The following is a 17,438-nucleotide window of genomic DNA, read 5'->3' as shown; positions in this document are numbered from 1 at the left end:
TTCAAAAAAGTGTGTTTAATTTTCAGTTTACTATGGCATACTAGAGTAGGGTATCAATTTCAATCTAACATGTCTAATCAACAGATTTTTTTAGCAAAATTGAAGAAAATTTGTTCAAAAATTACGGAAAATGTGAAAAAAAAACAATGTAATTCACTCTACTTTTCCCAAAAATTTAAACCTCGATAACTCCCTAAAAAAAACAAAAATAAAAAAAAACTTTTCAATTCCATATTCCACGCTCGACGAGCTTTCTAATGATACCAGTCTCAACTCTCTACGATGAATTTACCGATCAGCCAAAATTGTCTGAACAAAAAATAGCCATTCGACTATATAGTTACTCCCCCACAAGTGGGTTGGAACAACTGATTCGGAGGTTTTTATATGTATTTATTTTTGTTTAATGCTGGATAAAACATCAAAATGATTTTAACGTCACACAGTTTTAAATTTAATCGACATGGTGGCTGTATTAGAAACATTTGGGCTTTTCTAACGTTATATATTGGTTAATAACCTAAAACAATGAATTTTTTCGGCTAAAATGTGCTGAAATTCATAATAAAGGTTACCTCAATGCAAGCCCATTAGCAGCATAGCAGAAGTGCAACTCTATAAAAAATCGCACTAGTAAAAAATATTTTTTAAAAATTCATCAACCCGCTGTTTTCTGATAAGAAAACAGCCGATCTGAAAATTGAAAATTTCAGTTATTGGAGTGAGACAACTAGCAGAAATAATTCATTTGACAATTGAAATGGGACTCAATGTTAAACATAACGACGGAATTAACGCGCAAAACTTAAACAACCTTTATTGCAACATATCAATGACAACATCAATCCAAAAGAGAATAAAAGTTTGATGTTCTGTACTGAAATAATAATTATAATAAATTCGTTCTCAAACTGATACCAAATGAGAGAATAAACATAAAATCAGTAAATTATTACTTTTTTACAAGAGCACCATCAGACTATTAATGTCTGTTCTTAGGTGTCTTGATATTTTTTGAGAGCATTTCTGTTACCAAAATATAGCGAGCAATTCTGGATTCTCATATATGTAGACATCTCTAATACTTTGCAAATAAGAGTCTAATTGTTTTTTGCCAAGTAGTAGAATACTATTTAATACACATATATCATACTTCACTAAAACATTGCAGAGGATCCTGACCCGAACTTTAATTGACGTTTTATTTTGTTTTGTAAGTCTTATTTCAGTTTTCAAAAAATTATCTCTTTTCTCCGGATCAAAAAGTGTGTGAGTTTCTTTGGGGCTTATGTAGCTATTTACCTCTGGATGGGCATGTGTTTGTCTTATAACAGCTGCCAGAAGCTTCACAAGCTCGTAGACATGAAGTTCCCTCACTAGGGGTATTTTGTATTTTAATCGGAATTTGAGTGTCGATTCGAACTTTTTTTTATTAATTCGGATCAACAGATGTCATTGCTCAACGTGTATATATCGCAAGAAAATTGAAGTGCCATCAATTTTGTCTTAGTTGCTTTGAATTAAGTGTTTTTTGTTAAATTTACTTCAAGCAATCGATTAATTAACCCAAATTATAGTTTTAGATTCGTTTGGGGATTGACTAGAATATTGGCTATGTAAACGCGCCGCGTGGCAAATTGGGGATTTGGGTTAATGGCTCAAAACTTTTAACTTTCACTTTGTTGGGTTTTATTGGCTTTGGCTGGGTTTTCACCTTTTGTCTTCACTAAACCTTGGCCTGTGTCTGAAAATTCTTTTTTAGCAAGAATGATAAGTTTGTAGCGTAATGTCTCTAATTTCTGAAACAATAGAAATTATTTCAAAGACTTCTAAAGGTAGAAAAAGCTGGGTTTTGAAATTTTTGTCGGATTCAATGCCACAAGTTCATTTTTTGTCAATCTTGAAATCTACAATTATCAATTTTTGTGACAATTAAAACGTAAAAATCGTTGATTTTCATCAAAGTTAAGCTCAGGAGACGTCAAATTTTCAACTTTAAAGTTATAATATGTTTTGATAGATGTTTGTCAAGAAAAACAGGTTTGAGTCAATTTTTGAACTTAAGAACCGTTGAATTGTATCGAATTTTGACTCTTGCTAGTAGCCAGCATAAAACTTCTTCTTTATCCTTAGATATAAAACATCAACTTTTGTAAATATGCGCTGACTTTGAAACCTAAAAATCTTCGATTTTGTCATTTTAGCGATTAATTCAGTTTTAGAGCAGTTTGCGAGCCAACAGCTTTTTAAGCAGATTGATTCGACTTTTCGCAAAGACTCAATTTCGTTTTTTTTTGTTTCACTCAAATTGGCGTGAAATAAATTTCAGTAAAAAGTTGTTTGAAGGTCAGGAACATTCGCCACAAAAACTTTGAGTTCCTAATCTTCTAAAAGTGGAAAAGTTTTGTTTCACCTGAAACTCAATGATGCTTATTGTGATAGAAAAACACAAAACAGTTGCCAATCTCACCAAAAAGAGGGAAAATGTTGTTGATCATTTTGATTTTGTTGGTAAACTATTGCTATGAAAACTTTCATATACTTGAATGTGTTTAAAGTGGACTGAAAATTGAACGGAGAACAGAGAGTCGCTGAGAAGAAATCTATTGATAAAATAGCGATCAAAGATTTCTGAATATTTGCACTTAAATTACTTTCCTGTTAGGAGCCGATTTAGGAAGCCAGTTGATTGAAATTGCGTCAGGAAACTCAATCAAGCTTTTAAGCTTTTGGAGCTCTTTAAGTTATGCTTCTATGCTAATTAGGTTTTTAGAAGTCCCGTGTACAAGGATATATTGTGACTCTGAGATTACTCAATATCGTTCTATTTTCTCAAAATTGTGATAAACTACTGCAAAAACTTCTTATGGACCTCGTTTGATGATCTTAGTTTAAAAAGGACGATACACGTAAAAGGGATTATAAACTGATCAGCACTGATGTTCGATTTAGGAGAGACAACAAAGCAACAGAATCAACTATTTTTTGTCGCTCTCTGTCGAATACGTGCGCGGATTGAGTTTGTTAACCCATCTAGTGGGGTTTTAGATCCTTGTGAGACGGGCACTCATCTGTGTCATGAGTTGGCTGTGTGCTCATTCGACGGAGTGAACTACAAGTGTATCTGTGAATCACACATGCATGGGAATGGAATCTACTGCTCAGGTAATTAATGCTCTATTACGCATTCTCAGTTCCAGGTTCACAGATTGAAGTGACTTAATATCATCAGATCCACATTGAGTTGGAGAGTCCCAATGTATTGTATTTTTCCTTAGTGTTTCCCAGGCGATAACAAATTACTTTTCACACTGTGCCGCAAACAATTCGCTATATTAATGAAAAACCACGCAAAACTACAAAATGTTCAGCTTCTGGATAGACGCAGTCATCAACAAAAGAGAAAATGACTTGAGGAATGAACTAAGTTTGAGTTCCGGGGAAAATTGGAAATGTAGACACTTTGGTCAGGATCCTCAAACTGGGATCATTTTGCAAGTTCTTTTCTCGTTGATCGTTGACTATGCGTCTATCCTCAACGTTTTTAGTTTCGCATTGCTCTCATTACTAAAAATTTTTTTTGTTGTTCTTGTTTAGGTTACGAGAAGTTGTCCAACTTTGAAATGGACGGCATTTCGCTTTGGAACGCAGCTCTGAACCGTAAGTTGTCAATACAACAACACATGTTATTTAGATATCAATGAAAAAAGAGCTGAGAACCAAATTTAATTTGAGGTACATAGCCACGATGCCAGAGTTTCATGTTGTTTTTTAGGGCACTCAATTAAATCATAAAATAATAATTTCTATTCTTTATCGAATTGCCTAATGAGATGGGGCAGCCGCACAACAAAAACAATTTTATTGCACTAAATGATCAGGCAGATTGAAAACGGATTTCGATATCACTTTTAAATTTCAGACGGCAGTAACTAAAGAGAGGAAAAGTTGTGTTTCGTCGAAGCAGACCGTCGTCAATTGTTTGCTTCACACTTACACAATGGTTTTTTTTCTGTTTTTATTTGATCATGCTAACTAATGCTTGTAACTGACCTACTGTCTTGAGTAACCAATTAACCAAGTTGGTTACTTTCCCTTAATAATTCGTAATAAAAATATTAAACCCCCATTATAAAGCAAAAGTATGAGTCAATTCTTCCGAAAGCCTATTGGAAGTTATTGCTATTTCCCAACCAGAGACAGATCAACTGGCCACTGACAAGAATCCGCTCTCATCTGAATTCTTGATTGAAGATTAATCGTGCACATAAAGAATTTGATATAAAAATAAAACTTTAATAGTTGGATGTATGCCAAGTGGATCGGCTGCGATGCTTAAATATTGAAATTCTAAATAAAAAGCAACGAAACCATACTTGTAAAAAATCAAATGTCTCTCTATAACAGAATACTTTTTGTTATCAAAGTAGATGATTTAGTTATGGCTCCCGTTCTGGCTCCATGCATTTAAAATTCGTTTGAAATTCCGCAAAACTCCCAACATTCAGTTCTGAAAAGAATGTTTTGAAATATAACGGAGGCTGAACTAACACTCGACATCAAAGTGTGGTCAGGGAATTGCAGATGGAAAAATCGCCAAAGTAGAGGTAGATTTTAGCACAAAGAAAATAATTGGGGCTTAAGCTCATATTCATGTTAAGAACTTTTTGGCCAACAATTTTGTTTTTGCATCCTGGCGCTTTTTATGCTGTGGATCGGAAGTGTGCTTTAGGGCTATTGGATCTAGGAGGAGCAATTACATCTGAAACGAATATACATTATTCTCCAGCGAGATCTTTCCTATTCTGCTAGTTTTTTGTCACCGCATTTGGTTGAAAAAAAGAGGAAAAAATTAACGGTAAAATAGAAAGAAAAATTGTTTTCCTCAATTAAACAAAACAACAAAACAATAACGAGCAGCGATAACAACTGTTTCATCGAATTAACCATGTGTTCATGCAGTTTGAAATCTTAAAAACTTTTGCATCAATTGTCTCAAATGTAATGGAACTAGCCTTTTTGTCCTGCCAAAAGTGTCGAGCAAATGTGCATGATTTTTGCTAAAGCTTTCCAGATGCAAGACTGGAATTTTAAAAAAGAATTACATCTATTGCAGGAAGAAAGCGTGTCAATCTTGAAGAGATAAAGTCCAAGTTTCAGTTTGTCGAATCAAAACGAACAGAGCAGGATTGTTTGAAGTCTGCCCCCTTATGTTGGAAGAAGCTGAACAGGCTGAGTAAATTATGACGAACAGGTTATTAGTAATGTGGCACAAAAAATAAGCGTATTTTCTGTGAAAATTTAAGAACTTTTTCCTCTAGGAATTTTAAACCGCAAACATTTGGGTCCGCAAACACAAATTATGAAACTTTTAAACATTTGGAAGCACTAGACTTTGCTGATGGATAACCAAAACTTAAAATTGGGTAAATTTTCCAAAAAAGTCTGAAAAAAGATGTGCGGGATAACAGAAACGAAGGAATGCTGCTTAAATTGTGCAAAAGGCTCATATAATATAGTGCTTATAGGTGAAATAAAATTAGTCTAACTGTGGTTTAAGAAAATCAGTAAAAATATGACAAGATCACTAGAACAGAACTATCAGCCTATCGCAATCAACCCATCGAATGACTACACAAAAAAGAAACAAAACGCAAGTACTCTCTACGAATTGTCAAAAACTGTTGAACAAAGACCGGTGAGTAAAACTAGATGTTCTACTCGTGCAAATTGAAACCGAAGCAACCTGATTATCTAAATCCTACTCAGATACCAGCCTCAAATATGATCAAATATCTACTGAGGGCAAATATGTAATACACGTATGATTGAACAGGATAACTGGCCCTATGGAGGTGTTTTTGCTACTCAAATAAACTCTCAATTCAATTCAATTAGACAAAGACTATAAAAACGAAAACTGAATTGGATATGGTGGGTAACTTTCTTTGTGTTTGAAACGGCCCGCTTACTTTGGATATACAATCCACCATCAAACAGTAGCTACTGATTGATGAAATAAAATTGAGATAAATCAAATACGAGGCTCCATTCTGTTATATTTTAATTGATGACATAAACAGTACTTAGAAAAACTGAATGACTCTATCCAGCTACTGGCCAGCTCGAAATCTTCTACTCAATGAGTTCTGCGATAAGCAATTATTATCTTCATTGTTGAAAAATGTAAAGTAGCTGGATATCGTTCTCTGCAGTAAAGCTGACATTTATAACGAGGTTTTGAAACTTCAATCAATCTCAGATGATGAAGAGTTTGTAGTTGTCGTTTCCATTCAGATGGGGAGACCAACGCTTTTTATAAATTTCTGAGTTTATTTTTTAGAAAAACGACTTGGTAACGGAATTTAGTTCATGTTGGGTTCCCGTTATGTTCGGATAGTTGGACGACCGTCATGATCTTCCTCGTACAAAAATGAATAAAGTTTCTATTAAAGCAAGGCCAGTAGCCACCTCCACTAAAACTAGGACACGTTTATAAATGTTCTCCTTCAGTATTCATCGTGAGATTGAGCTGAGAATAAAGCAAGAAATATCCAATATAGAAAAATTGTTTCGAAAAACCAGTTTTTGTGGCCGCTAAACAAAGAGTAAGCTATAAGGCTGAGTAAATTATGACAAACAGGTTTTTAGTAATTTGGCACAAAAAGTGAGGGTATCTTTTCTGACAATTTAAGATCTCTAGGAATTTTCAACTAGGAATTTTCCTAGTCTTACCTCTAGGAATTTTCAACCGCAAAGAACTTCGTCCGCAAACACTAGTTATGAAACCTCAAATATTTTGAACCACTGTTCCACTGCATTTTGCATGCGAAAAACCACGACATTAAAAATAGAAAGTTTTCAGAAAAAAACTAAAAAAAGATGTCTGGGATAACAGAGTTGCAGGAGTACTGCTCAAAACCTGCTGAGGCTCTAATAGTGAACTGTTTTTAGATGAAATAAAAGTAGTCTAAATGGGGTTACAAAAAATCAATAAACAAAAAACGAAATCACTGGAACAGAACAATCATAGATGCGCTTGCAACTCATGGAAATTACTACGAAAACAAACAAAACAAAAAGAATTTTTCTGAACTGTCAATAATGTTGAACATAGACCGGTGAATAAAGCTATGTATGCTGCGCATGTAATTTGAAACATTAGCAATTTTTTTTATCTAGATCCTTCTCAGATACCAGCCTCAAAATTGATCAAATTTTTTGACTGCAAAAAAGTGATATATTGGAGATTGAACAGGATGACAGGCCCCTTTGAGGTGTTATTACTACTCAAATAAACTCTCAATTTAATTGGTCAGAGACAACGAAAACGAAAGCTGAATTTGACCTTGTAAGTAGCTGTCTCTTGGTGTTTGAACAGACCCTTTTACTTCTGATATACAATCCACAATTAAACAGTAGCTAATGATGGATCAATCAAAATTGTGACCAATCAGCTTCGAGGTTCCATTCTGTTATATTTAAATGATGACATAAACAATACTAAGACAAACTGAACGTCTCTATCCAGTTACTACCAAGCTAGAAATCTTCTACTCAATGAGTTCCAAGATAAGCACTTATCTTCATTGTTAAAAGTGGAAAATTTCGGGATATCGTTGTCCGCAGTAAGGCTCACATGTGTTATGCGGTTTTGGAACTTCAATTAATCAAGATTTTGCAAAATACGTTTCTGTTCGGATTGGGAAACCAAATCATTTTTCTCAACTAGTGGGTTTAAATTTTAGAAAATTGACTTGGTAACAACTTACAGGTCACTTTCGTTTTCCGCTATCTTTGGATAGTTGAATTGACGACCTTGATGATCTTCCTCGTGGGAAATTAAATAAAGTCTTTGAAAAAGCAAGGCCCGTAGCCGCCTCCAGTAAAAACAAGTACCAGTTTATAAATTTTCTCCGTAAGTGTTCATCGGGAAAAAAGCTGAAAAAAAGGGGACAAAATCCAATATAGAAAAAACTGTATTGAACACCAGCTTTTCTGTTCCCTAAACGCAGAAAAAAATTTAATCTCGCAAAACATGTTTTCAGTGGACGCGAAAACTATGATGAATTAGGAGCATGAATATGATGAACAGAACAACATTACTTCACGGTATCTTGAAACAGGAGCGACAAGATACTCTTTTTTGAAAATCAAGAGCCCACAGACTCAACAAAGAATTTTGTCTGTACTTATGAAAGATAACGTTTTTGTACAACAACTTCATCAAGTTAAGAATTTTATCTGATTGATAAAAATTTGTACAAAAAGTTGAATTGCGTTTTTAGATCTCAACAAATTCAAGCTTGCCTTGAAAGTGGAAGCAATTAAATGCAACCAACTACAGACCTACAGCTACTCTAAGTTTTTTGTCACTTCTGTTTGAATGTTAACTTTAAGCAGTTCAAGGGACTTCAACAAAAAGTATTTCAGGCAAACACATTGTAAGAGAAACTCAACGACCACTCAACTTCTGGCATAATGCGATAGTATTCATAAAGTATTGAAAGCAAACACATTTTTAGTTAGATTTTAATATAAAAGCTTCGACACTATAAAACTGCACATTGTTCTCGCAAAACTGGTTCGCTTTGGTTGTGACCATTGCGAATAAAGGTTGTTGCTTCATAATTTTCTAATACTGAACAGCGAGTTGCAACTTGTAACGGAAAACCAAACTTTTACATGCTTGATGTTTTTATGGACAACAATTTTTTTACTCAGAAGACACAAAAATTTGATAATCTAAGATGGATCATCAGTGAAACAAACTGAACTTCATTCCCAGCCTCAATTCACCGAACAACAATATAATAGATTGTGAAGTGCAAGAAAAAACATCGGAAATTGTTTTTCAGGCTATAACTGCTGATTATCATTTTAATCCCGCTAAAAACAAAAGAAGTCAACAATTGGAACATCTGAAAACAAGTGAAAGGGTAATATGATTAAGAGCTACGCACTTTCGGTCTGGTTCTATTGGTCGAAAATCTGGTTCTCGTGCAAAACATTGTTGAATTGAGTGGACGATTGCAACGAGTTGTTGCAGAGGAAAAAATCAGGATAGGAAAGTCATTTTGGTTCCATTTTTTAATGCATTAAATATGGTTCTACTTCTTTTCACCCCGATATATTTAACCCCCTATAATTTAACCCCGTATATAATCACCCTCAGCTATTTAACCCCGCAATTTATTCACCCCGAAATCGGTTACACATCGAAATATTTTATCTATTTCGGCATCCAAAAGAACAATTAGCAAAGCTAAAGTTCAAAGAACTTAAATAACACAAAACTACTGACCTTCAAGAATTCAGCATTGAAAAGCTTGCGTTTGTTCGAAAATAATGACGAGACTGCTTTTTAGAACAATGCCTTTGATCGAAAAAGAACACTTGACAAGTCTGACCTCTTTTAAGTTGCACTTTGATTTGAATCGAAAAAGTTCAAAAACTGTCCTAGTCTAGAAGAGGGAAGAACCGGTCTTTTTCAAATGAAAATATGTAAGCTAAATTTTAAAACATACTTTCTGAGCAGGCAAGAAATAGCAATTCAAAACAAAATTCAACCGTGTATTTAACAGAATTTCCAATGAAATCCAGATTGGTATTTTTGCTAGCAGCTACGCTGTCAAAGCTTCATATCTAAATGTTGCAAAACTGCGTTCCCAATTAGGGGTCCCATCATAGGGTTAACGCCCGGAATCAAATTCCCTAATGAGTCACGATTTGAGGCTTCGACGTAAATCCGTGAGGACGCAAGGAGGGCGCCAACCCAAGTTGGATTTCAAATTTAAATTAACACAAAAACAAACACAATAAGATATACAATAAATACATAACTATTGGATCCGCTGAATAAAGCTTGTATCCCATAATGCCAGCCCTCAACAGCATTGGTTTTTCTGGCAATTCCCTCAATGGCTGCGTCTTTTTGATTCCATATTTGCGGGGGGAATGTGGCAGGACGGTTCAATAGTGGACACTTGATATAATTTGTTTGAAAGTATAAACAAAGCTCGTCTTTTTTCTCGATAACGAAGCTATCTAAATTCTGCTGATCCGCCACATTAGTTATTTCTTCGACAATCAATTCAAAAGATTTTTCTATTTGCTGATTTTTTTCGAAAGCTAGAGCAGGGATCATTTTAAGCGCCAGTGCCACTTCATGATTTTCTGACACCAGCTTTTTTAGTCCAAGTTCTCCATTTTTTCTTTAAAAAAATTTGAGTTATATGGAAATAACAACATTGAAGCTGGATGATGTTTTTGAAAGGCATTAAGAGGGGCAATTTCAAAATCCAAGAGAACCTTATCCGGTTTACAATGTGAGGCAAAGGTAACTAAGGCATCAAGAAATCGGCTGTACGTTTTTCCATTTTGTTGGGAAGGAGGGCATATAAACAAGCAGGGGCAATACCGAGAACATATACATGAAGAGTGTATATATGATAGAAGATTTTGGGCGATATTTTAAACGTTCCATCCCCAAGCCAAAACTTGGAGCTTTCGAGAACCGATGTCATATAGGGATCGCCAAAAACTAAACACGCTCGTGGTCATCTTTTCCGCTGTCATACCGCAAAAGCTCTTGAAACTTATCAGGTATATCAAAATGCCGGTCCGATGGCTCATGAATTGACACTGTTTGTATAACCTTTCTCAAGCACTGCGAGGTTTGTATTAAATTTGGTTTTGACGGCAACGCATACTGGGTCGAAAGAACGTTCGTTACTGTTAAAATTGCGGAAGCTACGGCTGCTGCGGGTGTTAGGTTTTCACTCAGGGTTTTTATCTCTTTTATAACTTCGAAGCACTATGATTGTGCTCACCGTTTTTGCGAATAAGTTGGTCATCTTGTGTTAAAGCGGAAACGCGGCACTTGTAACTTTGATATTTTGCGCAATTCCAGGCAATGGTAAATTATTTAATAATTTAACATAAAACTCATGGCCTTCTGCAACCAATATTTCGTTGTTTTTTGAAGAAATAGAACTCAAAGTCGGCAGTTATCATGCTGAATTCAAAATGCAATAAAACAGGAAATGTTCTTGAGTTCCATCCACTTTTCAATTGCTTTTAATTGCCCCATTAAGGATTAGTTGAGATAACTAATTCGCTAATTGTTATAGTTTTGCATTGAACTATTGTGTCATTAGCTCTATGTCCCTGACAATTATGATCCATGAATTTACAGATTAAAATCGGCTTGAAATGATTGAGGTGTGAATAGTATGTTCACACCTCAGTCATTTCACCCCGATTTTAATCTCCGTTAATTAAAATAGAATTAATTGAGGCTTAATTATCCTCAATTACCGGAAGCTTAAAATCGGGGTGAAACAATATAGGAATTGAATAATTGAGGGGTTAAATGATGTAGGGGTTAAAAAATCGGGGTTAAAATATAGGGGGTTAAAAGAATAGGGGAAACACTGTCGAAACTGTGGAAACACTGTCGATGCTATTTTTCAGAGGGCAACTTGAACGTCTTGCTTGACCTGAATGTTCTCGGTGATAGTGAGAATGGGTTCGATCCTCAGCGGTGCGCAGAGTTTTCTGTGGTGGACTGGACAGTACCAGAGGACATATGGTCGCTGCAACTGCAAATGATTGGGAGGTCTTACGTGAAAGCAGTTGGGTTTAACAACAGAGAGGATGCTATGGCAGGTTTGTCGTAAAATTTGTATAATCCAGACCTAACCTTAAGACAACTTCAATATTGGGCAATTCCAATCTCATGTGTAGATATCAGTACCCACTCAGATCATTTTGTATCCAGACCACTATGATCATTTTAATTCGATCACTTTTTACACATGTTAGTCTTGTGCTCGTCTTCGCCCATATTTGGCAAAGTTGAGATTTGAGAGCAGGGTATTTTTAAGGGACTTTTAAGAAAATTCAATCCAAAGCTTTTGCACCACTTTAGGGGTAAAATAATTGAAAACATTGTTGGAGTGGGGGCGGAGTAATGCGTTAAATTTTAAATATCCCCCATGACACAAACTCTTACTATGTTTTGCTCCGATTAGCTCCCTATCGTACATCGATTTACAATTGTAGTGAAAACAATCAGTCTAACTGACGTCTTACTTCCCAAACAACCACGGCCTGGGAAAAACCTTTACTCAATGTATATAAAACAGGAAGTTAAGTCATATTCAATAAGAAAAGGTTACATAACCCCTAAACTTTTTTTTAAATTATATATATATATATATATATATATATATATATATATATGTGTGTGTGTGTGTGTGTGTGTGTGTGTGTGTGTGATTGTGTGTGAATAACGGTGTTATATAATGATTTACTATGTAATGGCACGTGCTCTGTAACTAAGAGGCGCATAACGTACTGGGGGGGGGGGGGGGGCACAGACGGAAAAGATCCAAAATTTTTTCCACCGCAAAGCGCCCGCATCTTTTAGCTTTGAATGCGGTGAAAGCGGTGACTTTTTGTAAGATATGCGGTTTTTAGTGGTGAATTTTTTTTTCATCGCATTTCTTACAAAAAAGAAACGCCCGTACACGGGTTCGAACCACTATCCTCCTGCACGTCACCAACTTTGTATTCCATTGCGCCTTCAGTCACGGTTTTGATATTTCCGGTGAATTTAAGATAAACATTGAAATTAGCGGCGATTATTTGTGAGGGTTGCCATTTTAGCGGTGAAAATTTTTTTTTTCACCGCATTCTGCTGATAGCGGCGAAAAAGTTTCTGTCACAGCTTAAGCGGTGAAAAAAAAATTCACCGCTTAAATATTGTTTTTCACCGCATTTATCGCATTGAGCGCAAATCTTACCTTTTTACTCAAATTTACCGCAAATCTGACATCTTTAGCCATTTTTAGCGTTGACACTTCGACCCGGTGTGTGTGTGTGTGTTTGTGCGTGCGTGTGTGTGTGTGTGTCTGTGTGTGTAACATTCACGTTTTGTTTCACGTTTTGATTTTTAGAAAAGTTATTGCGGTAAATTTTGAAAATCGCTCTTGTTTCCCAACGTGGGAGAGGGGTACCCCTCTCCCATTACCCACTCACTCCTACATCAGGTTTCGTTAAATATTTGGGGGGGGGGTAAATACTAAAATGTATCCTCGTTGAACAAACCCTAATTTTCATCGTAATTGGTATTTTTATACAGGGGGATACAGGGGGATTCAAAACATAAAAGATCCCGCGCCTCAATTGAACAACTCTTCACTCTTAAATCTTTGTGGAGCGATTATGTTTTCAAACACTGTCCTACTTAACGATTCCTCTCAATAAAGCCACTCTTACAACTTTTTTGAAAGTTTAGGGGATCAAAATTTTTCTCATTCACTCAATACCGCCTTTCTCTCACATAGTTTTAGAAGGAATACAAGCAGTAACTTAGGCGCTAAAAAACCGGAAAGATGCCAACATAGATCGGCGAGAAATCAAAAAAATATTTAAAAAAATGCTCAGAAACACCTGAAAATTCCTCTAAATAATCCAAATTTAGGTTTTGATTTTTGATATATAGTTTTTGATTTGGTAGTCAAAGTGCAAGCTTTACCCATGTTTGGCGACGACTTCGCCGACTTGCAGGACTTGTTTTTAAACAATCCCATTCCTGGAAAACGAAAAAAGGCTTCCACTTAGATATGAAAAATTAGTTCAATTAGTTCACCTAGGTCTTTGTTGGTTTTTTATGAAACTAATTGTTAACTGGTTAAGATAATTGTATCGATAATTGTATTTCTTAAATTAATATTTAAATCAAGTTTTTTGAAGTTTTTGGAAAACTTTTGTCATTTTTGATGCCTTATTAGCATAAAGATAATACGAAATTTTTGAATCTCGTAAGTGTGCTACCAGCGAGATGTGGGTAACGGAGTTTTGGCTTTTGGACAAAACGAAAGCAAGAATTTGCAACAAATAATGTGTAATTTTCCACTTTAAGGCTTCTGAGTTTTTAAACTCTGTCCTTGCCTGTGTCTAACGTTTAAAGGAACTAACTATTTCCGACCAACTCTCGCTTTGTCGCTCTTTTGTTTTCATCAACAAGTACCAATTGTACTACATACAATCGGCACGATTGGAATTGCAATCGCATACATACAATTCTACAAGCGCACGCGCTCACACGCTTACTAACAAACACACAAACGAAACCAGTACAAAAATCTTTTTCTTATTTTTTAGCAACAGGTTTTTACCCAAGGTTCAATTATGTCGGTTTTTTACGTTTGTTTAATTCAAAAAATTAGGTGTGATATTCTTGAGATAATTGTTTTGGTAATTGTAAAACAAACTAAAATTGAAATGAACTTTATGAAATTAATTTGAAGAATTTTGGTCGACTTTGATTATTCAAGAGCTTAGTGGGCCATTCTGCTTTTCCATTATCCCGAAGATATCATACTATCTAAATTTAAAAAAACACAAATTTAGTTTTTATCTTACTTAAAAGCAAAATTTGTTTCAAATTTTAACTAATTTTTCTAATTTTTTAAGATATCTGATAGTTTTTGCACTCTGCCTCTTCTAGTCTCCCACATGTAAGGGAATGTTAAAGACTGTCCTGAAACCCTAGTTTTAAGTTGTTCTGAGGAAGAAAATTTTAAGCCCTAGTTTTAAATTGTTCTGAGGAAGAAAATTTTACTGTGAATTTTACGTTTTGCTCTTTTCACTCTTTGGAGTATTTTCAAAGAAATAGAAAATTTCAAAAAAAATTGAACTGAAAAAACAAATTAAACTTTTCCTATCTTTCAAAAAAAAATCATTTTTTCTTTAAGGTGATTTTTTGTCAGTAAACAATGCAATTTTGCATTTTACGGAGAAGCCTACAGTCCGGACAAGATCAAGTTAAAGTGCAATTTCAGTACACAGAGAAGTGAAAAATAATTTTCTAACTTTCAAAAAAATTTGACATTTAAATTAAGTATTTCAACCTGGTGATCAAAAAACTCTTCAACTCTCAAAGTCTTTGGTTTTGTTTTGTGCAAGTGGATGTTAGCTCGAACAATCTGCTCTGACGACATAAGTAATAATATGATAAAAAGATAAGAAAAAATGCGCGTCTTTTTTAGTATTGATTTTGGCTGCTTTGATGTTCATTTCATTTTTAGAACTAGTTTTTTAGAGTCTCTGCAACTCTGAAAGGTCTGGATCTGTTGAAATTTATATTTGAGGTCTGGATTTCTGAAAAGAATATTTGCTTGCGAACTTAGAATAGAATGAATCTTTCTACCTTTAAATTAAGATTTTCAAATTTGATAATTTTGGGTACTTTGAGAGCTCTTTTTGAAGTCTTCCATTGTTCAAAAAATGATTAAATACAAAGAAACACTGATTCATCCAATAGTCTTCACTCAGCGTGTGTGGAGAGACGGAAAAAAAATTTTCAACAAAATCTTGACAAAAGAAAAAAATGATTTCTTTCGAAATTTTTGGTTAATTTTTCGGCTCGAAACTAAAACGAATTACTCGTGACAATCAGAAATCCCTGCAACCTTTTTACTTGAAATTTCAACGCAATATCTCACCCGCAACACCCTCCCGATCGATGATGTTTTAATCTTCTTTTTCCATCTTTCCTTCGAAAAATGAAATGTTTAATAAAGTCCCCCTTTTTCAAGTTTCTGATAATTTGTGATTGAATTTTAATCAAAACTAAATGCTGAGAGCTGCAAACTGGTTGCTCGACTCATAAAGAGACCTAAAAGTTTGTTTTGATATTATCTGTTTTTTCAATATGTTCATTGTAAAACCGTAAGCACTTATGTTCAATATTTTTAGGGAGTCTCAGTTCTGATATAGTGTCAGTGTCTATCTGTGACTTCGTGTCTGGATTCTGTCGAGTGTGCAGTGGTGGGAGAGAGAGTATCAGTCTGTATGGGATTGGAGGGTGGAACTATGTCCTGTGTGAGGAGATAGGAGACCAGATCAGAGTAGAGGTCACTCTGTCCAAACTCACCAATGGCACCTTGATTGGATTCTGCGAAGTTGCAGCATTCGGAATTGTTGGTACGTCTTGTGACTCTTCGTGTTCATACAGTTGCTCTTGCCACCCATTTTCAAAGTTCGCTCTTTTTTAAATTATAGACAAAGAAGAGAATAAGCTTGAAAAATTTCAATTTGAAATTTTGAAAATTCATTACCGACGGCGACCCTCCAATAAAACACACCATCTTGAAATTTTTGTGATATCGGTATGTAAAATGCAACGACCTTGCAAGATAAGCATTAAATTCGCCCCTGCTATATCCTTAATGGACTTTTGTGGTTGCGGTTCCATGGATGGAAGACTTGAGCCATCATAGCCCTAAAAACTCACTACAAATTTCCTGTGAAAAACACATGGAAGGTTTTGTAATTTCACATTTTAATATTATTTTTTTGAAAAAAAATCATAAATTTTACTCTGAAAACATCGTAGCGATTATATATTCTCTTACAGTTGCGCCAGTTGGCAAAATTGTTCTATCGACCTCGAACTCTGGATACTCTGGACCGAACCAGCTTTGGCTAGAGCAGATGGATCTAATTCTGGATAAACTGGATGGATTTGATCCCGAAGATGAATGCTTCCTACTTCACGAACAAGGAGTACAAGGAAGATCTGAGATGAAGCTTTTCCTAGAGACCCCGAAGTTCATATCTCATGTACAGTTATTGGCACCCAATGATGACTCAGGTTAGTGCACGTCATCGCTATTTGGTAATTTGGAGCAGCCACTTTTGGCAATACTTAAAGTTCAGTTTGCAACCTGACTCTAAAACAGTACAGTTTTTAGAACCGATGACAGATAGGAAAATGTGCTATTTTTTAGCAATTCAATATTATAAATGTAGCTATCTATGGCCTATTGTTGCGGCAGCTCAATAATATTGGCGGAACCCAATATTCACAGCCTTGTTCTCGAGTTTTTCACCGGCTTCATTCTGTACCTCTAATTCCAGATGACTGATAATCTCGTCGAAACTAATAAATGCTCGTTTTATTCAGACTGTAAATTTACAGTCTGTAAATTTTAAGGACTGTAAATTTAAGGACTGTAAATTTAAGGACTGTAAATTTACCTGATTGAAGTGAAGAATATCCATAGTGATAAACTATGTTCAAATTTGTACTGAAATTTTGCCAGTCTTCAGTCAAATGATATTTTGTTGCTAACTTTTTTCAACAAAACTCAACTATCTTAGGACTTCACCGGTTTCAACGATCTAGCAAAAACTTTGCACAAAAAGACCAAAACGATTAAGAATAAAATTATAATCAAAAAAAGAAAATTTTGATAACAATATTCAAACAATAAACAATTCGGTTAAAGTAAACATTTAAAAATAGCTTCTATATTTTAAGGTTTACTCATTACTGATTGGTAGATTAAAGTCAAAATTTACATAGTAAATGTCAAGTAACTGCCATAAAAGTGCCTCAGAAATTGATGGTACTTGCAAGGCCT

At 34.9% G+C, this 17,438-nt stretch overlaps 1 protein-coding gene across 1 annotated transcript in view; it reads left to right on the top strand.

Annotated features, from left to right (window-relative positions):
* Positions 1–17,438, top strand: part of LOC142348503 (uncharacterized) — an 88,825-nt gene that overhangs the window by 19,651 nt on the left and 51,736 nt on the right. The window contains exons 3-7 of the mRNA XM_075399879.1: positions 3,049–3,165; positions 3,598–3,660; positions 11,476–11,670; positions 15,769–15,996; positions 16,430–16,666. Of these exons, the coding sequence (XP_075255994.1) occupies positions 3,049–3,165; positions 3,598–3,660; positions 11,476–11,670; positions 15,769–15,996; positions 16,430–16,666 (840 nt within the window). The remainder of the gene's footprint in view (positions 1–3,048; positions 3,166–3,597; positions 3,661–11,475; positions 11,671–15,768; positions 15,997–16,429; positions 16,667–17,438) is intronic.

This window comes from Convolutriloba macropyga, chromosome 10 (genome assembly GCF_964194025.1).
Source record: "Convolutriloba macropyga chromosome 10, txConMacr16.3, whole genome shotgun sequence".
Taxonomy (NCBI): domain Eukaryota; kingdom Metazoa; phylum Xenacoelomorpha; order Acoela; family Convolutidae; genus Convolutriloba; species Convolutriloba macropyga.
This window is presented reverse-complemented; position numbering and strand designations above follow the sequence as displayed.